Genomic DNA, 24,066 nt, shown 5'->3' with positions numbered 1-24,066 from the left:
TACAGGCATAACAAAGGATGCAAATACAATCTACAAATTTACAGTGCAGAATACAGGCATAACAAAGGATGCAAATACAATCTACAAATTTACAGTGCAGAATACAGGCATAACAAAGGATGCAAATACAATCTACAAATTTACAGTGCAGAATAAAGGCATAACAAAGGATGTAAATACAATCTACAAATTTACAGTGCAGAATACAGGCATAACAAAGGATGTAAATACAATCTACAAATTTACAGTGCAGAATACAGGCATAACAAAGGCTGTAAATACAATCTACAAATTTACAGTGCAGAATACAGACATACAGGATGTAAATACAATCTACAAATTTACAGTGCAGAATACAGACATAAAGGATGTAAATACAATCTACAAATTTACAGTACAGAATACAGGCATAACAAAGGATGTAAATACAATCTACAAATTTACAGTGCAGAATACAGGCATAACAAAGGATGTAAATACAATCTACAAATTTACAGTGCAGAATACAGGCATAACAAAGGATGTAAATACAACCTACAAATTTACAGTGCAGAATACAGGCATAACAAAGGATGTAAATACAATCTACAAATTTACAGTGCAGAATACAGGCATAACAAAGGATGTAAATACAATCTACAAATTTACAGTGCAGAATACAGGCATAACAAAGGATGTAAATACAATCTACAAATTTACAGTGAAGAATACAGGCATAACAAAGGATGTAAATACAATCTACAAATTTACAGTGCAGAATACAGACATAACAAAGGATGTAAATACAATCTACAAATTTACAGTGCAGAATACAGGCATAACAAAGGATGTAAATACAATCTACAAATTTACAGTGCAGAATACAGGCATAACAAAGCATGCAAATACAATCTCCAACTTTACAATGCAGAATACAGACATAACAAAGGATGTAAATACAATCTACAAATTTACAGTGCAGAATACAGGCATAACAAAGCATGCAAATACAATCTACAAATTTACAGTGCAGAATACAGACATAACAAAGGATGCTAATACAATCTACAAATTTACAGTGCAAAATACAGACATAACAAAGGATGCTAATACAATCAAGGTATTCTAGAGATAGTTAGTAAAACAGTTTAATAAGGAAGGAGTTGCTTTTAATGAGTAGATGGGGTAGGAAGAGCAAAGTATTTAGAGACAAAGACTAGTCATGTTTAGAGCATGGGTATGGGCTTTTTCATCTTTGTTAAGTGCGTTTCTTTTTCAGGTGATACACTGTGCTTAATGCTTACGGCCGTCTGCTAAATGATCTCCAATAGGGAGAAGTGCGGATGATCCTAGTACCACCACAGCAAGTTCGAACACTTTCAGAAGACACAAAGGTTTTAGGCCTTAAAGAACAAAATATTCTTAATAAATGCAAAACAATACTCACAGGAGGAAGACACTGAGTCTGCATCAAAGAAAAAAACAGACAGCCCTTCAGTGAAATTTGTTCTGTGTACACACTTACTTGGAAGATTTCTGAGGATGTTATGAACTTCAAAGTTAACAATAACTACAAATCCTGAGTAATTTAAACCAAAAATGTACAGAAGAACTAAATGTTCAAAGACTGGGCACCTATTCACTGAAAGTCACCATGAAGGGACATATGGACTGCTGACAGATCACTTCTCAAAGTACAAAGAAGTGGAGATGGAAGCAGGCCTGTTATAAATTTTAGCAATACAAAAGATTAGCACATTGGGTAATGAACTTCAGCGGCACCTTTGGGGAACACTTGCAGAGCCCTGAAACAGTCTAGAAAGGAGGATCCCTAAAGATTCAGTGCGCTACCAATGATTCACTCAATGAACACTTCCTGTGACATGACACATTCTGTCAAGTCACTGGACTAATTTTTACTGTCCAAAATTATTCCTTGAAGAAGTGAACTGATGAATGTCCCTTTATAATATCTAAATAAGTAAACACGTAGCCTCCTGCCTCTGTTACATTTACATTACCCTGAATGATAACACCTGCCCTCTGAAGCCTTCGGGTGTCACTCAGGTCTCCCCATGACCGGTCACATACATAAGTAAGACTAGGCTGCATTTTTGGGGAATTCTGGGAGGAAGCCCATCAAGACACTATATTGTCTAGCATAAGTTGCAGAAATTCTTTGTTGAAAATTTTGCTAGTTGACTGGCATCAGTCTTGCTATCTGCATTTTTTCTGGCCGCTCCTCACGCAGGCATTTATTCACTGGTACGCTCTCTCACGCAGGCATTTATTCACTGGTACGCTCTCTCGCAGATCGTACTTGTCCATGTCCCCCAACCTTTATTTAGTCCGTCTGTACCTCATCTGCACTTTACAGCATTTCTCTCTACAGGATAAAATTAAAGGAATGCCCATAGCCAGTAGTTAAACCATAGGCTCCACACGGCAGGCAAATCCTGGTAGTTTAGTGCTGTAAAATCTTAATTCATATAATGCACAATAGCTTTCTTCCCCTGTATGACACTTCGGGGACATCATCAGAAACAAACAAAACAGTCACCTACCTTAGAAACAACTCATTTATACCTACAAAAAACAATAAATCAATTAACCGATTAATTAAAAAAATCAATTGCCAACATTTTGAGAACATTTTAAAGACATTTTAAAAACGTATGAAAGCACCTGAAACACAATACACATAAAACCACAGTAAAAAAGTACAATAAAAATACTGGGTGTTGTGAATATTAAAAAGTTAAAGCCCTTTATCTTAAAATGGGTACCATCGAAATAAAATCATTTAAACCTGGTACTTCCAAGGCATTTAATTTAATAAACCAGTAAAATTCTCTGAAGTCAACTTGTAATTCCCACCAACCACCTCTATAGTTGTGTGGCACAACTTCCAAAATCCCAAATTTAAAGGTCATATCTCCTGGGCAAACTAAAGTGTGGCTATAAAGGGCATTATTAGTGTTATTCTTACTGATGGCATATAAGTGCTCATAAATCCGGGTCTTGAAGTTCCTGGCTGTTTCGCCCACATAAAAATGTTCACATGTTTGGCATATGGAAATGTATTATTACACCTCTGGTGTTACAATTGCTTTTTGTAGACAAATACCTCTGTTGTAACCTTTGGGGTATACAATATCCTTATCCAAAACAAAGGGGCATTGATTGCAGTGTTCACATCTACGGGTTCCTTTAATGTGTAAAGGTCTAGGTAATACAACTTGCTCCATTAAATTTTTAAAATTTTTGCCTGCTTTGTAGATAAAATTTGGTGATTGACCTAAGAGTCGAAAAATATCAAGGTTCCCCTTGAATATTTTCCAATTCCTATGAATAGTGTCTTTTCACCAACCCCAAAGGGAATAACCATACTTGCGTTATAAACAGCCTTTTTTGTAAAGCTATTTGAGCTTTTCTTTGGATCAATTCACTACTACCTAACATGGGTTTGTATTTGGTTCCCCAACTTTCCTTCATTTCTTCTGCTATTTTATCAAGAATAGTGTGGGGATAACCCCTCACCCTAAACAATTCCTTGATGTTAATTAGTTCTTCCAAAAAAATCTCCCTGGTAGAGCACATCCTTCCTGCCCTAACCAACTGACCCTTGTATATATTTCTTTTTGTGTGGGTTGGGTGATTATTTTGGAAATCCAAATAACTGTTGGAAAAAGTTTCCCTTCTGAAAATATTTGAAACGAACCTATGATTTGTAAAATCTTTAAGGATAGTGATATCCAAGTAGTCTATCATGTCCTTTGAGTGTTTGGCTGTGAAATTAAAGTAAGGACAAACCTCGTTATGTAATCCATAAATTCTTTTAAATCTTGTCTTATCTCCCCAACAAACGCCGTGTCCTTATGAAAAACAAAAACAGGAGGAACAGCCATAAGAGCCTGGAGTTTAGACACTTCTTTTTCAAGGCAACATCAGCCCTAATGATCTTGGGTAGCTCAGACTCCTGATGACTCTGTAAGCGTAGTGGAACTCTCCTCTCTAACAAGGATTTGCACAACAGCCCTAGGCCCTTCAGAAATAATCGGCTGCAGTTCCCCCTGAACATCCGAAATGGATGTCTGCAGAGTATCTGGGACCATCAAGAAACCAGACCTATGCAGACCTCCAAAACAGTCATGGCAGAGGACTGAAAAAACAGGTGGTCCATCCGGGCTTTCACCAGCCTTGAGAGAGACATCCAGTGGAGGTGGTACAGCAGAAGAATCTAGCCAATCTTTCTTGGTCGTCTTCTTTGTGGATGGCTGACACTCAGACAGGGACAATTCCTCCATGGTACCCTTAGCAAACAATTTAAGATGTTGGTTCTCTATGTAAATGGCTAAAGAGGAGAAATTACTATGCAAGGTCTTTGGAACAAACCTGACAAACAGGACAAGATCTACGGTCGTGAGAAGCAGCTAAGCAAAACAAACACTGTTCATGATGGGTCCTTATGAGGAAATCCATCTCCCACACTAGCATTTCCCATTTCCGGATAACATGAAAACAACAACCACAAAAATAAAGGAAGATGAGAAGAAAATACTCAATGGGGCACTTATCTGAAAAACTGTTTGGTAACCAGCAGACAAACGAGCATTTAGACCGATGATCGAAGATGGCATTCGGACTGGCTGCAAAGACGTTCTGAGGATGATACATCCATACATCACTTTTATGCATTACATCAGGCATGGGGAGCATACGTGTGATGTACGATGTCCCTTTTGCAACCTAAGGCTTTGGTATGCTGTTCGAACCTCGGGCCGCCCTTGGCAGGGAATCTCTATTGTAAAGAATACTGCAACAGTGATATAGAAGGACATCTATTAAACATCCATGTGCTTCTGAAGGCCCAAAAAAGTACTTTAATGGAAAAAGCAAGAAACTCATAAGATATTAAACATATTAATATTTTAAGTCTCTTTTTCATCCTAAAATATTACAAGCTCATACCTCAACCTAGCCAAAGCTTTTACACAATTCCCTGCTCAGGCCCAGTAGAAAAGCTAAACATACTGGGAACAAATCCCCATGTCACCAGCTGGATTGTCAACTGGCTCACAGACAGGATGCAGACAATCAAAACAGAGGAAGTTACCTCCTCAAAAGAGACCACTCACCAGAAAAGTCTCCCATGGGTTCTGTGCTGGGACCTCTTCTGCTTGGCATCTACTTTTCTGAAGTAAAAGCCAATAACAGATGGCTGTAGCTGACCAAGTCTGCAAATGATAGCAAGCTAGAAACAGTCAATGAACCCCCAAATGACTTAGCCATCTTACAGTCAATGAACCCCCAAATGGCAGCCATCTTACAGATAATGAACCTCCAAATGACTTGGCCATCTTACAGGAAGGCTTGTCCCAAATATACAACTGGTGGCAAAATCATGGACTGAAACTAAATGCCAAAAAATGCATTACTGTACCCTTTGGGAAGTCATCTACCCCACGGAACAACCACATTGACAATACACCACTACGAATTGGCCCAGTTGTTTGCGATTTGGGAACTTATGCGGACAATGACCTATCTTTTGACCAACAAGTGTCTACCGTAAGAAAGTCCTTCTATATTGTGCAGCTTATAAACAAAGAGATTGTGTCTAGATATAGGGATGCCATTGCCCCCCTTTACTCAACAGTCATTAAGCCAATCATTGAATATAATGCCCCCTTTGGCATACATCTGTCCAGACACATGCAACAACTGGAACACCCACAGAGATCAAAGGATGCAAAGCCTAAACATATCCTTCATGGACAGACTCAAACCCCTGTCACTAAAATGTGGCATCCTACAAACTGCTAAGAAGTGTCTGGCATAAAAGGCATCTTCCCACTCACTACTGAGAGATTTTTTTTGCATATCAGCAAGTCAAGTTTGGAGAAGAGAGGCAAATGACAGTGCTTTGTGAAGGTATGAACAGAGCTCCAAGTAGCCGCCTCTAGAATGTCTTTGATTGGAACCCCTCTGAGAAAAGCTGCTGAGATAGAGGCAGCCCTGGTGGAATGTGACCGGATACCCTTGGGCACAGGTTTACCATGGTGCAGGTAGCAGAAACGAATGCAGTGGCTTATCCACTTGGAAATAGTCTGCTTTGATATAGCCTTCCCCTCTGACCCTACAGCACATGCTACCAGTAGTTGCTCAGACTTTTTTAGAGATTTGGTCCTGTTTAAGTAGAATCTTAGGTGTCTGTGCACAACCAATGAATGCAGAATCCAGTCCCCCTTGGATTTGGGTAAAATGTTGGCAGGTGAATTGTCTGGTTAAGAGCCACACTTGATACCACCTTAGGCATAAAAGGATTGGCCCTGAGGGACACCCTGTCTGGATAAAATGTAATAAAAGGCTCCACAGCCATGAAAGCCTGTAGTTCTGAAACCCTTCTTGCTGAAGTGACTGCCAAGAGAAAAGCTGTTTTCCAAGAAAGAAATTTTATATCCGCAGGAGCTGCTGGTTCAAAAGGGGGCAGGGTGAGTTTTTCCAGCACAAAGTTGAGGTCTCATGCAAGAGTTGGTGATCTTCTGAGAGGCCTTAAATTTTGCCCCTCTAAGATACTGTTTAAGCAGAGGATGAGAAAAGAGGGAAGGCTATGTGTTGGAATGAGCCGAGACGGCAGAGGCATGGATTTTTATTGAAGAATAAGATAGGCCCTTGTCATGCATCTCAGTCAGATATTGTAAAATCTGAGGAATATTAGGCTTTGCTGTGTCTGTTCCTTGTGCTTGGTTCCAAGCACAGAATCTCTTCCATTTATCAACATAAGATTTTCTAGTACTAGGCCTTCTGGCTTCCAAAATGACATTCATCACAGATTTACTGAGAGGTGTTGTTTGAATAATTAAATGATCAGCCAAGCTGCAAGGTTCAGAGTTTGGAGCTGAGTGTGCAGAATTTGATTGTTCTGCTGAGACAGTAGATGAGGTTATTTGAGGCAAGTACCAAGGAGGAAGTTAAGACATATTCCTTAGAATTGGGTACTAGTGCTGGCGAGGCCAGTCTGAAGCAACTAGGATCATGTTTATTTTTTCCTGTCTGACTTTCAGTAAGACCTTGGAGAGAAGAGGCAGAGGGGGAAAGGCACAGACCGATAGGTTTTTCCAACTGAAGGATAGGGCATCCACTTTCCATGCTTTTCTGTGATAAGTTCTTGTGCAGAATTTATCCAGCTAATAATTTTGGGGAGAGGCACATAGATCTATGTCTGGGCTCCCCCATTTCTGTGTTAACATGCTAAATATTTGCAGATCCAGTTTCCATTCGTGTGGGTCAGTAAGATTTTTGCTTAGGTCATCTGCCAGAGTATTTTGTTTTCCTGGCAGGAATTGAGCTTGAAGATGTATTTGGTAAGTCAAAGCTGTGTTCCACAATGCCATGGCTAGTCTGCAAAGGGGGTAGGAATGTGCACCCCCCTGCTTGTTTATGTACCACATAACCGTGGTGTTGTCCGTCTTTATCAGTAGTTGTCCTGGATGAAGTAAGCCCTTGAAGGCTGTCAAGGGCATTCTGAACAGCGAGCAACTCTTTCTGGTTGATATGCAGATGCATTTGTTTTGGGCTCCATTTACCCTGAATGCATCTCCCCGAAAGGTGCCCCCCCCAGCATAGTCTGATGCGTCTGTGGTTAGGGTTTGGGTGGCAGGAGGTAGAGTGAAAGATAGTCCCTTGTTTTGGTGACATGTCTCTGCCCACCAAAGAAACTGCTGTTGTAGGCAGGGAATGAGAGGAATCATTGTTTCTAGACTGTGACTATGTTGACTCCATAAACTTTTTAGGTACCATTGAAGTTTCCTCATATGCAGTCTCGCATATGGAATTAGTAGAATGCAGGATGCCATGAACCCCAAAGCCTGCAGAATTTGTCTTGCAGATAACTGGGTTTTTGTTGCCATTTGTTTGAAGTATGTTGTCAGTTGCCTTTGTTTGTCTGGCATAAGGTAAACCATCTGGGCAGTTGTATTCAAGCTTGCACCCAGGAATGTAAGGTTTATACCCCTGACGTCATGGAAGAGGAGACAGCAACCGACACAGGACCCAAGACTTTGTTATTCAGGCTGACTGAGGGCAACCTGCCAGCAGATTACCCAAATGTAATGACTGCAACACTGAAACACGAAGAACATCAGAAAATTTACCCCATGACTGCCCCCTGTACTACTAATGGACACACGGAGCTCCTAAATGCTTTATCTCCGTGAATGAGTTTCCTCAAATTACCTACGGTATGATACCAGTTATTCTCATTAGGGGTAACGTATAATTATCAATCACAGGATGGATAAGGCCAATCCATGACCAAATGGAATAGGTTACTTCGAGCACAAAAAGGGAAAATGAGTAGGCTTATAATGGTCTATAAGAGTAGCTAGCCTAGTATTTACCTATGAGCCTATAAAAGCTGACCCCTGCAATGTTATGTTAAAGGATCCATTAACTGCATTTGCATGAGAATCTGGCAGTATTAGTCACTTCCAGTGCCACAAACACTGCAGCAATCACACTTAGAATCAAAGTTCAACTGTGATGCAAGGCCCATCCAGCTATTGGTACCAGCTACATTACGGACATGGCACGCACCATCATACCCACTAGAAATGTAAGACAGTTACCTACAGCCTCTAGCTACATCACAGACATAGCACTCACCATCATAAGCACTGGAAATGCAAGACACAGTTACCTACAGCCTCTAGCTACATCACGGACATGGCACGCACCATCATACCCACTGGAAATGCAAGACACAGTTACCTACAGCCTCTAGCTACATCACGGACATGGCATGTACCATCATACGCACTGGAAATGTAAGACACAGCTCCCTACAGCCTCTAGCTACATCACAGACATAGCACTCACCATCATACGCACTGGAAATGCAAGACACAGTTACCTACAGCCTCTAGCTACATCACGGACATGGCACGCACCATCATACCCACTGGAAATGCAAGAGACAGTTACCTACAGCCTCTAGCTACATCACGGACATAGCACTCACCATCATACCCACTGGAAATGCAAGACACAGTTACCTACAGCCTCTAGCTACATCACGGACATGGCATGTACCATCATACCCACTGGAAATGTAAGACACAGCTCCCTACAGCCTCTAGCTACATCATTTAACATTACACTGGAAATCAAACCGGAAGTAGACAAAAATGATGCAACAACTGAATGTGCCAAAAAACAAAAGAAATACAAAGAGGACTGGAAGAGAAGACAAGAAAAGTGGAAAAGGCATCAATATAGTTGTAAGTAGAGAAAACTGGAACAACCTCATGCTGATCAGGACCTGAAGCAGGAGTGGTTAAGGAAAGGTGAATTTAAACCAAAAGATGAAAAGTTAATACTGGCAACCCAGGATAGTGGACTATGTACACACTGGTTTACAAAGTTCAATAAATATATGGGAGAAACAGACAAATGCAGGTGTTCTATAAAACACCATTGGAAACAGTCCCATATGTTGTTGCTGGTTGTGATATACTAATGGCAGAAGGCCTGTATACTGAAAGGCATAACAATGTGGCAAGACTGTTGCATTGGGGACTGTGCGAACATTACAATACTGAAGTAGCTCAGAATTATGGAAACCTGAGACACAACGCATTATAGAGAATGATGAAGTTTACATCACATGGGACCACACATTACCAGCAGTTCAAAAAATAGATACTGAGAAAACCAGACATAGCAGTCCATGAAAAGAAGACAAAAGTAACACTGATCACTGAAATTGATACACCTAGCGATTACAGTATCTTAAGTACTGACAGAGACAAAGTCATAAAATACTAGATTTACAGGCAGAAATGAGGGCAAAGTGAAAGGAGGATACAAAGACAGTTCCAATAGTAATAACAGCAATGGGTCTTATAAAAAGAACTTACAGTCACATTTAGATATGCTACCGATGCATGTAACTCTGTATGAACTGCAGGAGGAGTCACTGCTGCGAAGTGCACTTCTAGCTAACATCAAACACTGAAACAATATTAATTTCATGAACTTTAATCACACTTTGACTGAGGAATGGGGTCCATTCCTGTCATGGTATTAGAAGCCCAAAATATTTGGAGAAATTAAACTAGGAGGAACATGGCACTCACCGTCATACCCACTGGAGACATAAGGCGAGGACTTATTACAGGACATTTCTCTGTCCGATCTTGTACTGCGCTACATTGTGCTGCCACGGTGATGACCTTTTTGGTACGTTTGGGCACTTTAGTGGGCTTTTCCTTCTTTCTCGGCCTCAAAGACTCCTGGAGTGAGGACACAACTTCAGAGTTGGAGACTAGAATCTCAGAATTACCGATGCAAGGTGGACAAGGTTCGGTAGGAGCTGGAGTCTGTGCAGGCACACTGATGACCGATTGTTCCAGACATGGTGGGTATTTATTAATATCTACAGCTGATGAAAGGCAGATGGGAAACTGTTCTACAGGCACCTCTGAAGGTGGTGATGGAAGATTATTATGCTGTTCTGGTGAAGAGGTTTCACTCTTAGCTTCTGAAGGCTGGATTGGTTCAGTCCTTGTTTCTGGTGGCTCTACCGGTTTATACTCATCCAATATCCTTAAAAAGATAAGGAAAACAAAAAATAGGTAAGTAACTGAAAGGACAGTACAACAGGTACTGCTAAATTAACTGAAAGCCAAACATCCAGCATGCACTTCCATAAAATCCTACAATCAAAACTGCTGCTTATGCATGCATATTACATAAACATTTATATACGTACATAAAGACACACACACACACACACACACACACACACACACACACACTATAGATGTGTATATGTGTATATATATATATATATATATATATATATATATATATATATATATATATAAATTTAAACAAATATATGGGTCTACTTTGATTCACTGAAAACTCATTTCACTGAATTTCAAAACATTCACACCAAATCAATGAAAGCTCAAATCACTGAAAACTCATTTCACTGAAACACATTTCACTGAATGTTAAGTACTGTTGGGCAAATAAAATGTATATGCCCTTTTTCCCACTGTAGTGTGATCCTGGAGTTAGTATATATAGTTATGCGGGGTGTGGAGGGCAAGCTCCCCCCCCCTTACTTTTGGTTTTATCTTGTCAGCTTTCAGTGAAATGAGATAAATATAAAAGCTAAGTAGGTGGCAGGCTATGCCCCCCACACCATCCCTAACTATATATACTAACTCCAGGATCGCACTACAGTGGGGAAAATGGCATATATGTTTTATTTTCCCAACAGTACTTACATTCAGTAAAATGAGTTTTCAGTGATTTTTTAAGGGTGAATTGAAATTCAGTGAAATGAGTTTTCAGTGAATCAAAGTAGACCCATATATATACATATATATATATATATATATATATATATATATATATATATATATATATATATATATATATACACACACAAACACACTCAAATAAATATCTATAAATATACATATATAGAGAGAGATACACACACACAGATACATACATACATATCACAAATGCAGGCACACAGACCTCATTAATATCGAGAGTAAATGAAGGGCAGACAGGTAATTGTTATAAGGCACCTATGAAGGTGTCGATGGTTGATCACAATCCTAATTCTGTGGCAGGACAAACAATGGTATGAAAGCTCTGCACACACCTTCTCACCCTAAACACAGGGACAAATTACATGTTCACTTTTTCACTCTTTTAAAGGAAAAGTTTGTTAGACTTTTTCCAAGTCTATACAGAAACCCCAGTACTACAGTCTGCAGCTTTCCATAACTGCAAGTCAGAGAGGGGAGAACAGTTGAACTTTTTTCTCTCCTATTAAAAAGCCTCCTCCTCAAATCCTATCAATTCTGTGGTGCCATCTTAAGTAAGACCTTAATCATCACCATTATGTTCTCTATCAACACTTTCTGGAGAGTGCCAAAAAGCCCCCCATCATGTACCTTCAGTATATAAATCCCCACTCTGCAGAAGGACCACAGGGTGGTGATGCCCCCTTAATTGACTTGGATATTTATATCTTCTCTCAAACACCCTCCTCTTGTGCATCACATGTCAGTCATGAACCCTACTGTTAGCCAGTGGAGGGGAGGTACTGCTATGCAAATGTCCAAATTCTGCTATGTTGGCTGCTACCACTCAGTGTTCTCTTCATGTCTATAGGAAAAAAATTATTTTCTGGCTACTCAATACAGCACCATCTATATGGCCTTAGCCAATTTACTAATGCCAACCACAAATGTGTGAAGTCCTGGTGCCACAGACATGCACGTCCTGCAGCACGTCACAGTCCTGGTGCCACAGACGTGCACGTCCTGCAGCACGTCACAGTCCTGGTGCCACAGACGTGCAGCACGCCCCTGCAGCACGTCACAGTCCTGGTGCCACAGACGTGCACGTCCTGCAGCACGTCACAGTCCTGGTGCCACAGACGTGCACGTCCTGCAGCACGTCACAGTCCTGGTGCCACAGACGTGCACGTCCTGCAGCACGTCACAGTCCTGGTGCCACAGACATGCACATCCTGCAGCACGTCAAAGTCCTGGTGCCACAGACATGCACATCCTGCAGCACGTCACAGTCCTGGTGCCACAGACATACACATCCTGCAGCACGTCACAGTCCTGGTGCCACAGACATGCACATCCTGCAGCACGTCAAAGTCCTGGTGCCACAGACCTGCACGTCCTGCAGCACGTCACAGTCCTGGTGCCACAGACATGCACATCCTGCAGCATGTCACAGTCCTGGTGCCACATACATGCACATCCTGCAGCACGTCACAGTCCTGTCACAGTCCTGGTGCCACAGACATACACATCCTGCAGCATGTCACAGTCCTGTCACAGTCCTGGTGCCACAGACATGTGCATCCTGCAGCACATCACAGATCCATTACATGAGGCTGCTTTTGGGGAGATAACGGGAAGCGAGCCAAGAATATCTGCACGACACCTGGAAAAATGAGCTGGGGAAGCTACTCACATATCAGGACAAGAGATGGACATGCCTGGAGTAAGTCAGGACAAGAGATGGACATGCCTGGAGTAAGTCAGGACAAGAGATGGACATGCCTGGAGTAAGTCAGGACAAGAGATGGACATGCCTGGAGGAAGATATGATTCACACAGAAGTCTGAAGATGAAAGTGCTGGAGGCCCAGGGCACTGATGGGAGGGAAGTGCCTACCTGTAGAGGTGCTGCAGCCACCTGCTCTGGAGAAGTAGTTTTACATGTAAATCTGCAACATTTACAATCTTGTCCTCAACCAATGCACAGACCTGCAGGATGGCACACACGATTAAACAGCAGAGTCTGTAAGACAACATATAAATGTCAACAAACTATTCCAAAATGGAGATACTATGCATCTTCCCAAACTGGAAGAAAAATTATTACTCTTTTTCCTAGAAATGAAGGCACCGAGAGATGCAACAGGAAGAGCAGTCCAAAATGAAATCTCATGGCAGCAAGGGGGCTGGGCAGGGGAATTCAAAGGAAAAGGAGGCATTTTTCTTCCAATCTCTGTTCTGCCCACCAATTAACTATTTTGGAAAATACATACTGCAGCTAGTGGGGGGGGGGGGGTTGAGTTGGTTAGGAAATCACTGTTTCTGGGAAAGGAAGAGGGAATGGCAGCTAGTCTAGCAATCCTCTATCAGAATCCAAAAATATGAATGAAATTTCAACCCGGAGGATCCGGCTCTGACAGCGGCATCTGCAGTATCTTGCTTAAGTTGCTAATGAAACTAGGTGAAGGTAAGACATTCTTACGCTGGTAACTAAAAGGATCTGGTCATATGCATTAAATTTACACCTGCAGACTAGGTAGACAACCTTGGCAGCCCAGCCACATGGTGCACAGGTAAGAAGCCTTAGCTGCATTCTGGATGACCCATATTCGATTAGTAGTATGGACATTGGAGTGAGGGATGGGAGGGATCCACTGACACCAGTTTGCCATCCTGGGGGGAGGAGGTGATTCTGGGTTTCCATTTGGGTAACACCAAGAGGAAGCACTAGATGTTGCACCCATGAAAATAAGCCCATGCAGCACATGCTATACCAGCAGTGCAACGCATGTTGGGATGTCATCTGCAGTAGCATGCATTCGTGCTTGATGAAGCAGCATTGTTAGAGCTCATGGGGGCTGCAGATGGCAGTGCTCCACAGGGATTTGCAGGGATGTTCCTCTGGACCTAGAAGCTGGCCTGTTTGCCTACCCCACGTTTCTTATTACGGGGGGAGGGGCAGTCTAACGGTGCTCCCCAGGCTGCAATAACTGGGTCATAAAGGCTCTGGTTTTAGCCCAGAGATACCTGGTCCTCATCCCCGAAGAATGTACTGACTGGCTGAAAGTAGAGACATCATCTCAGCAGATCCCAGAGGACGCATCAAATTGCAGGAGAGTACACAGCCATGACAGTCACTAGCTGGAGTTTCTCAGACCACTTATTATGCACCGTTGCTTCATCTGACAAAAAAGACATCTACTTATGACCAGTGGAGCCAAGAGCAAAACAACCACAGCATTAAATAAATATGGTTTTGTGTTTGACCAGTACAAAACTTCCAAACCTTCAGGTTGGGGAGAAGTAGATTTTTGGCTCTTAGGACTTAATGTTCTTTAATGTTCATAATCCTTTTTGGAACAGAGTTCAGTACAGGCTACTACAATGGCCTGGAAGGTGCACTTGACTTATTGTGCAGCTGGAGGACGTGGGGTTTGAATGCTTCTCTGTGGTCATTTGATGTGACCACAAAACGCATCGCCACATAAGATTGAAAAGGAAAGCATGAGGCATGGTATACAACTGCAAAACTTGTACCAAAGAAAAAAATCACCCAATCCAATGCAATCAATGCATCTTAACTCAGCAAGCATCCATAAAAGTAGGTCTTCAAAGATGATGGGAACCTCCCCCTCCATCAGTGCTGCTGCAGGAATAGTTTAAACAATGACAATCTAAATCTCAGTCAAAGGCAGAAAGAAGAAAATGTAGAAATTACCTTTTCTCCTAATCTACCTGTAGACGCCAAGCTGGACCTGCACACGCACCATCTCCCACCCAGTAGCCCCCCCTTTCTTTTCCTGCCTACCCGCAAACACTCAGTCTGGCTGTATTACAGCCAGCACGATAACCTTTATTCCTTCAGCCAGCCAACTATAAATAATGAGCATTGTCCTGTACAGGTATGCAGCTCACTGGGACGGGAACAGACTGCAGTGGAAAAGTAACTGCCTGTTAAGGAGAGGGGGTTGGGGCAACACTGAAGACAGTTAACTGCCTCAGTCTTAGCACTGCTTGGCAATACTGCTATAGACATTCATGTAAGGTACCTCAGTCCATTATACCACAGAGAAAAACTGTGGCGTGGGAGCTTGGCAGTGACAGACACAAAGGTGTTCTTTGATGGGATGGGTGAAAATAGCCCAAGCAACACCTACTTCAGCCAAAAGAACCAATTTCCATGGGACAAGCATAGCATACAGAGAAAAGGGAGGTCCTTCCTCCAATGCAGACTCAGACCCTCAGTTTGACACTGATATCTATTAAAAAGCCAGAACCTGGTGCAATGTCCCTCCCAAAAATGTATGCAGGTAGAAGAATAAACCATGCAATACTCCTTATCTGGCAGTCCGACAACAGGTGGCTGGAGTATTTAAGAAAGCTCATCTCAGTTAGGGACAGCTGTGTGAATCCAGCTTAAAAGACTGAAGTTTCACCACACAGACTAGAAAATTCTGGATTAGAGTCACAGACTACTGCAAAACTCATCCCTGTATGTAAGCTTCCACAATTCAGTCCTGGTTTGTTATTCAGCACTGATTATAACCATCATTATAGCCACTGTTCGGACCTTTTAACATTTCTCTTCCCCCTGAGAGAAGTCTTAAAGTGGGCAGAGAAGCACCTTAGACCTCTTCAACATCTTCCCAATACCATTGATGATGACAACCAGTCTCAAAGCTGTCGCACACAAAGCTCTACTACTCACTAGTCTCCATAAACACTGCTGACCCATTTCAGAGCTGTGCCACACAGAGCCCTGCTATTCATCAACCTGGGTACTGGAGCACACATGCAACCCATCTAATGTCCAATCCTGGTATTGCATCAAACAAGGCCCAATAACTAACCTGTCTCATGTACAGGACTAAATATGACCCCACTATTAAGCAGTCTCAGTAATGTACAGGATAGGGCCCAACTACTACCCCACCTCAGTACTGTGCCACACAGGGCCCAACTACTACCCCATCGCAATACTGTGCCACACAGGGCCCAACTACTACCCCAGTCCTATAGACATGAAGGGAACACTGAGTGGTAGCAGCCAACATAGCAGAATTTGGACATTTAACAGTAGGGTTCATGACTGACATACTGTACAATACCTGGCCCATTAGTAACTCATCTCAGTCCTGTAAACACAGGGCCCATTGCTAACCAGTTTCATTACTGTACTAACCACACAGGGCCTCAATACTTGCCCTTCTCTGTAGTGCACCATAAAGAGCCCATTACTAACCAATCTCAAAGTTATTTCCAGTAGTCCAGAGCATAGCCATAACTATGGCTTGGCGAAGGGGGTAGCTGCTTGAGGGGTGGTCTAAGTCTTACTGTACCACAAAGGACCCCACTATTACCCCATCTGCGTACTGTGCTACAAAGGGCTCTACAACTACCCCATCTCTGTACTGTACCACACAGGGCCCCACTACCAAAACTCATCTCGGTAGGGTACTACAAGGAACCCCAGTACTAAGTACCTTTTACTCAAAGGTATGCTTCGATTACTACAAGCGCCCATACTCTATTAACCAAGCCAGTCTGCAGCCCTAGTTTCAGAGGCATATTACTGCCAGTCAGCTAATCTGATTTTTTTTTTACAAAGAATGAATAAACATCCAGAGTTCTACAATGCTCAAAACTAGTACGTCCCTCTGGCATGAGCTTTCCATGGGAAATTGATACTATACTGGCCTAGTACCTCAATCGTTGCCATGTACTCTGAAATTAATTATTTTAAAAGTAACTACACAGTTTCCCTGCTACTGAAGTTGGGATAAAATGATTTGTTGTTTATGGGTTCTTTTCTGGTTGAAGGATATTGAAGAATTATTTGCAATCATGCTGTGTCTGAGTATAACAGAAACTCCCTCGGATTTATTAATGACTCCCGTTAGCAGTGTCTACAGCCCACTTCTTATGGAGCTGTGGCATCGACCACATCTACACATCCAGATGTGTCACTAGTCCCACACCGACATCTATCTGGGCAGCCTGAGAAAGCACAGTACTTGGCAACCTTGATGTTTAGCCACGTTTGATTCAGAAACTGGTCATCCTGAGAAATATAAGCTACAGCTGCTGATCTGGAAATGGGGGAAGTAGACAGCCCAGGCAGCAGAACTTTTCAAAACTAAAATGTGTCCATGAAAACATCTGGACATGGTAAAAGCCAAGAAGAAACAAGACAATGAGACATGAAATTTAGGGGTAAGGAGCTACCTAGATCCACTCATGTCACGGGCTTTTTTACTCAAACAATTGCAAACAGAAAACTGACTATCGGGAAGAAAATTAATAAATCAACAGTAAGATGAATTAGTGCATGACATGAAACCAGGAGTTATTTAAAATCCTCCTTTGCAATAATAGTGTGAATCGTACCAGAGACGGAACAGAATAACTGACTTAACATCTCCCTTCCCTACAAAGAGTTCATACAGTGTGACTAGGACAATGAGACATGTGAGGAACAAGGAACTCTTACATAGCTCACAAGCACACTACTTAAAGTTACACATGCATGGCCTTGCTGGGTCAGTAGTACCTACTGATGGTGAGCTGTCACTGACCGTCCTAAAATGTTATACTGTGGAGATGGATGTATAAATGACTTGCATCCGAGACTAATTTTCAACAGCTCTTTCTGTGTTTTCAGTGGACATCACGCTGTGATGTAAAGCCATCACTTTAAATAACAATATGCATGCTTGCCTTGAGCAAAGATTCAGACTGGGTACTGATGCTTAACACTTTACCTAACACTTGTTTTGTTCTGTCACGATCTACAGATCACAGCACCATGTCTGCGATAGACTTCTCACACAGCAAACAGCCCACGCTGTCATTTCTTCCATGTGCTGAAAGCAACCAGCCCAGATACACAAGACTCCAGTTCTTCCCTAAAACTAAACCAGAAGACCTGCCAGAAATGTAACAACCTTTGCTAAATTCTCAACTTTGTAACTTCAAATTCACAGTAGGCAGTAGTGGTGGTGAGAGGTAACAGTGGTGGAAAACTCGACCTACATCAGAATTGCACCTTATAGATCTAAGAATATACTATATGTATGATGCACTTCAGACTTCCCCTTTGCGCTGAAGCCCTAGACAGCATAAAGTATTTCTACTCCCCAAAACACTCCTGTCGATTGTTGTACTGCGAGCCTTTGGGTTTGGATTACCAGGGGTTCTGAAGGCATGCCTGAGTTAGTATATTCATACCACTCCTAGGTAAATTAATAAAGCTAATACATTCTACAAAGAACATGCCTTTTTATGCATTCCATGGCTTTAACATCCATTTCATTAGCCTTTCAGCATTTGCTATTCTGTGCCTTAAAGTATTTAACACCTGGAGTTGTACAGCTGAAAGGTTTGATGGATGCAAAGCTACCTTTAACCAAAGACAAGTCACAGTATGAAATCTGAGGCTCACCGCCAGTCTATTTCAGAAGCACTACATTTTATTTTTGTAGCCTGTCTGTACCAGATTTTTTAAATTACAGTATATTCCTAATTTTCCCCCAACATACTCTTTTACATACAAGCTTATATGCTATGTAACAAGTACTTACTTACCTCCACAGTTACAGTTTCCCAAAACAAATATACTGCAAGCCTATAAGATAAAGCAGAAGACAGGTATTCTCCAAAACTTATGGACTTTGGGAAGCATATTTTTGGATACTTTAATCCTGTAAAGAAAGCTTTGTCGTGTTGTGAGCTTACTGTAACTGTAGACCATAGGAATCATAGGAAATACAAGACACTTGAGTCATACGACTACTTCTACAGTGTCAATATCGACTGTCTTAATGAACACCCCTCTTCTGAGGAGGGCCAAGCCAGTCAAACTGGGGGTGAATTTGTGAATGTCCATCCGGTCATCCACTTCATTTTAGAAGGAAGACAACTTATCACACTGCTTGACCAACAGTAGAAGTCTATTCCAGATGGTCTCCACCTTGTTTTATCTGCTGGTGAAGATTCACAAACCTGGTCCTTATGTTAGTGGAACTATCTGGTGTGCAGAGATGAAATAGACCCAGGACCACTGGGTCACTACAGGTTGGATGGCGAGTCAAAGCTCTCCTCTTAGGAGTATGTATGTATGACACCAAGTAGGAGAGGGTTTCCAGTCTCGAAAGCTCAGGTTTTTAAGCTAGTCATTAACTTTGCTAGAAACATCTGGTGTCTCTCTGTTTGCTAATTCTTGTGAGGTACACTCCACAGGGGGCACTTTTTTCAACAACTGGGCTAATCAATGCTGAGTACAGGAGAACAATGCCAAAGGAATATATCATCCATATCGAATTAGGTCAATCAACAGTGCCAAGTAGGACGACTTAAAAATCGTTGTCACATGTTGATCAAAGGAAAGGTATTATCAACATGAATTCCCAGGTCTCGTAACATTTTCATTTTGGAGTGGAGTACTGTGGTATAAGTTGGAAGAGAGGTATTTTACCAAGTGTAACAATACTACACTTTTTAGAATTTAGTTTGAGGACATTTTTAGTACACCAGGTATTCACAAATGGAAGTTCTTGCTGCAGGGCTTGGGTACCTAGGGGATAACTTGAGGGTAAATGACTCCCAGTCTGCAGCCATCTGCAAACTTGGTCAGCCAAAGATCTTGGTTTGTGGCTTTGAGGTCTGAAAAGTAAATGCCAAACAAGAAAGGCTGCAGAACAGAGCCTTGTGGTACATGACTGGGGTAACCTACATGCTCTCTGATAGGGCACCTGCTACACATACCAAATGGGTTCAGCCCTTCAGCCCTGCTACACATACCACATGGGTTCAGCCCTTCAGCCCTGCTACACATACCACATGGGTTCAGCCCTTCAGCCCTGCTACACATACCACATGGGTTCAGCCCTTCAGCCCTGCTACACATACCACATGGGTTCAGCCCTTCAGCCCTGCTACACACACCACATGGCTTCAGCCCTTCAGCCCTGCTACACATACCACATGGGTTCAGCCCTTCTGCCCTGCTACACACACCACATGGCTTCAGCCCTTCAACCCTGCTACACACACCACATGGGTTCAGCCCTTCAGCCCTGCCACACATACCACATGGCTTCAGCCCTTCAGCCCTGCTACACATACCACATGGGTTCAGCCCTTCAGCCCTGCTACACATACCACATGGGTTCAGCCCTTCAGCCCTGCTACACATACCACATGGCTTCAGCCCTTCAGCCCTGCTACACATACCACATGGCTTCAGCCCTTCAGCCCTGCTACACACACCACATGGGTTCAGCCCTTCAGCCCTGCCACACATACCACATGGCTTCAGCCCTTCAGCCAATCTGCTATCCATCTTACCATGTAAAGATTAATTTGTAATGCAATAAGGATAATATTTTTACTAGTATGAGGGATGGTATCAAATGCCTCTGCCAGGTCCAGGTATGCCCTGTGGACTGCATGACCACAGTCTAAAGCTTGTGTTACTCCTTTCAAAAAAGTTATCCACTTTCATTACATAGGATGTACCACTGACAAAGCCAAACTGCTGTGAGACAACAAGATGAGATTTTTAATGTTGTAGTAATGTGCTTCAAGGCTTTTCAAATAACACTTTTCAGGCTGAAGGGCATATAACTACCAGTGTCAGTGATGAGCCCAGCCTTGGGGAGGGGCCTCACCACTGCTGTTTACCAAACCTCACTTGCAAAGCCGATGGCTAAACTCAGGCTGGAGAGCTTCTGGAGCAAAATATTAGTGTATATTGTCAGGACACAAACAGCAAGTATTGTTAGTTCTGGACAGTACCTTCAAAATATGTTCTTTAGTAATGATGGTGTGGTCTGAGATCAATAAAGATCACCAGGCTTAGGACAGTAGTCCCCTGGATGAAGCCTTTCACTAAATTTGATAGCGAGTATTATTAGCAACATCTAATGGGTCAAAGTAGGTGGCGTCATTTTAAACAAGTTCTGAACAATGTTGGGTGTTACTTCTTAGCTTCCTCATGTAACTAAAGATTTTGTAATTGTCCTTCGCTTCAGATGCTAACCTACGTTCTTGGACTGCCTTTGTATATCCAATAGTATTTTTCATTTTTTTCTCCTATTTCATAAAATTATCTTAAATAGAGGGTCTTTGATCCATTGTATATTTTAAAGGATTTCTTTTACACTGTAGAGTTTATTTATGCTGGTGGACCACAAGGGGGTTTGTTTTAAAATTTCCTGTTTTATTTCAATCAGGTTAGGACTACCTGTTGTATACTTATCAAAAAGCACAAAGTTCTCTTGAGAAGGTGTCTACTGTGGTGATGTCAGGGTTTATTTTATTAAAAGTGAATACTGAAACTTTGGTATAAAATTTAATAATGTTTGTATGTTTGAAATCATTAAATTCTGAGAACTTTGAATATTTTGGTTTATAAATTTTAAATGTGAAAGTTATTAAGTTTACAATCAGACTTAAACCAGGGATACCAAGGAGACAATACATTATCAGGTCCAGGGTACTTTGCCCTCTATTGGGTATGTTAACAGTCTGGTTCAGGGAGCTTTTGTTATGAACTCGAGGAACATTTTAGACATATCCTACTCTTGAGTTGTAAGTGGCCTAGTTTATCAACAAGTAGTTAATTTTACCCCCAAAATTGGAGTTCTTGTTTATAGACAGTTAATAGAGTAGATTTGGAAATTTTACATGACCGTCAGTGGACACACAGGGTGTCTTAACAGACTATAAACTGATCGTTGGTCTTGCTTGGTGTTTTCTGGAGGTCAATAAGTTCTACTTGCAGGTCTCAGACTGTCCAGAGATTATACAGTGTCTGACAAATATGAACATGCCACCACAGTTTTAATAGCGTCTTAAGGCATGGTAGGCATAAAACCCAGGTATAGAGAGAGTGCTTTCTGAGCATTTAAAGCAGGTCTCCGGAACCACACAGGACACAGACACACTCCAAAGGCAGACAAGCCTCAGTGTTGGGCATTTTGTTGTTCAGATGTCTGGCATTAAGCACAAAGCCACCTTAAGGTGATTTGTTTTAGATTTGATAAGTTATGTTGGAATACCCATCAGCTGGACCGTGACGAAAAAAAGGCATTATGGAGCAGCAAAGGCTTTAGCCAGAATGCAACCGTCCTTTGAATGAGAGGTGCAGTCCATACCTGGGAAAGTAGGTAGGGCGGTCAAACATCAAGTCACATGCTGACACATGCAATCCCCCTAGAATGACTATTTTGTCAACTGCTGAAGCCAATTACCTTTTCCTTATATTTTGGCATGATTTTGAAGGAAGGAAGGATTTAGTTTATTATCAGGGTCTTGCCTGCATTTATGACACATATGGACAGATCCACCATGGCTCATGTATGAAGAGTTCCATGATGCATCTCTGCATCTCCCTAGATGTTTGTGTATGGTTGCTGCTGCAGTAGTGATAACACTTGGGACTTCTGCAGAAGGACCAATGCCCAGAGTTTTGCACATTTCCCCCTCCTCAGTGGATGGGACACCTTGTCACTTGGGCATTGCCATCTGCCTACACCACTTTCAGTTCTTTCTTGTCCTTATTCACAGTGGGGATATGTACTGAAAACAAAGTACGAGCTGCCCGGGTGAATATTTATTTTATTTATTTAACACTTGCTGACCGGGAAAGGGCCTAAAGAAATGGCAGCTTACCCGGAAGGACCCCCAAACCTATCTCTACAGATTCTGGATCAGTCTTAGGAGGGGAGAGCAGCAGACAGGGGAGGTAAAAGAAGTGACTGGATACCTAACCTAACCCAAAGACGTCCACGGAAAAAGAAGAGAAAGAGTAAGGGGGTCAAATATTACCGCAACAGTCGACACATTCAGACATCTGCAGGTGTCACATTCCTAAAGTAAGCGCAATTTGCTCACTATATTCTTCACGGTTTCAGTAGTCATAAATAACATCTAGGAAGATTCCCAAAGTATATGCGTTAGGAGGTGGCTGGCCCGGAGAACTTTTGTTTTTTTTTTTTAACAGCGGTCCTTGCAGGATCTCTGTGGCAAATTATGCCTGGCTCTACCAGTAAAATCTAAGTGTAATACATACAGAAGGTGCAGAAGATAACCAGACAGCCGCTACCAAACTGGCCTGGGTACGGACCCCTTCTAAAGGAGGCAATGGTGGCTGTGATCCTTGTACAGGGGGGTCCTCGTATGTGTCGGCACAGTCTTTCCAATGAAGTAAGAGAAGCAAATACAGTGAGCTAACCATTTAGTGATGATCCCTTTGGTGACAGGCCTGCTCTTCTTATCCCTTCACTAGGGAAGTGGTTCCACAAGGCAGGTCCTACCTTAAAGGATGCTTTTCCCCCCAGTGATAAACTTGAATCTTCGTGCAGCTATCAACGTGTGGTCTTGGCCGCTTCTCAGGAGGGAACAGTTTTGTCCTCTGACATACAGCATTCTTCTAAGGGGGGGATTAGTAACCTATTACAATTGTATATATAAAAGGAATTACAGAAGAAAAGTGCATCTGTTTTTTTTTTTTTTTTTAAATAGAAAGCCAATAGAAATTTTCTAATAGATCACAATGATGACTATTTTGGTCTGCTAGGATAACAAAGCTGCATGTTTAACTTTCTGCTGCTTGGAGACTTTGTGCACTTAGTGCTGAACAGAGGGTAATAAACGGAACTTCAGTGCTCCTTCTTGGGCAGCCTAAATGTAAGACCACCCTGAGGAAGTGCTTTACTAGTAAGAAAGAGGCAGGCAGGCTGAAACAGCAAAAA

At 42.1% G+C, this 24,066-nt stretch overlaps 1 protein-coding gene across 2 annotated transcripts in view; it reads right to left on the bottom strand.

The window, feature by feature from the left end:
* The window catches only part of PLEKHM1 (pleckstrin homology and RUN domain containing M1), a gene marked incomplete in the record, with an annotated part of 788,682 nt that overhangs the window by 616,764 nt on the left and 147,852 nt on the right, over positions 1 to 24,066 (bottom strand). For both annotated transcript variants that reach the window (XM_044055392.1, XM_044055391.1), the window contains 1 exon segment: positions 10,119 to 10,587. In XM_044055392.1, coding sequence (XP_043911327.1) covers positions 10,119 to 10,587 — 469 coding nt within the window.

This window comes from Protopterus annectens, chromosome 13.part0, assembly GCF_019279795.1.
Source record: "Protopterus annectens isolate FY-2018-M chromosome 13.part0, PAN1.0, whole genome shotgun sequence".
Lineage (NCBI taxonomy): Eukaryota > Metazoa > Chordata > Ceratodontiformes > Protopteridae > Protopterus > Protopterus annectens.
This window is presented reverse-complemented; position numbering and strand designations above follow the sequence as displayed.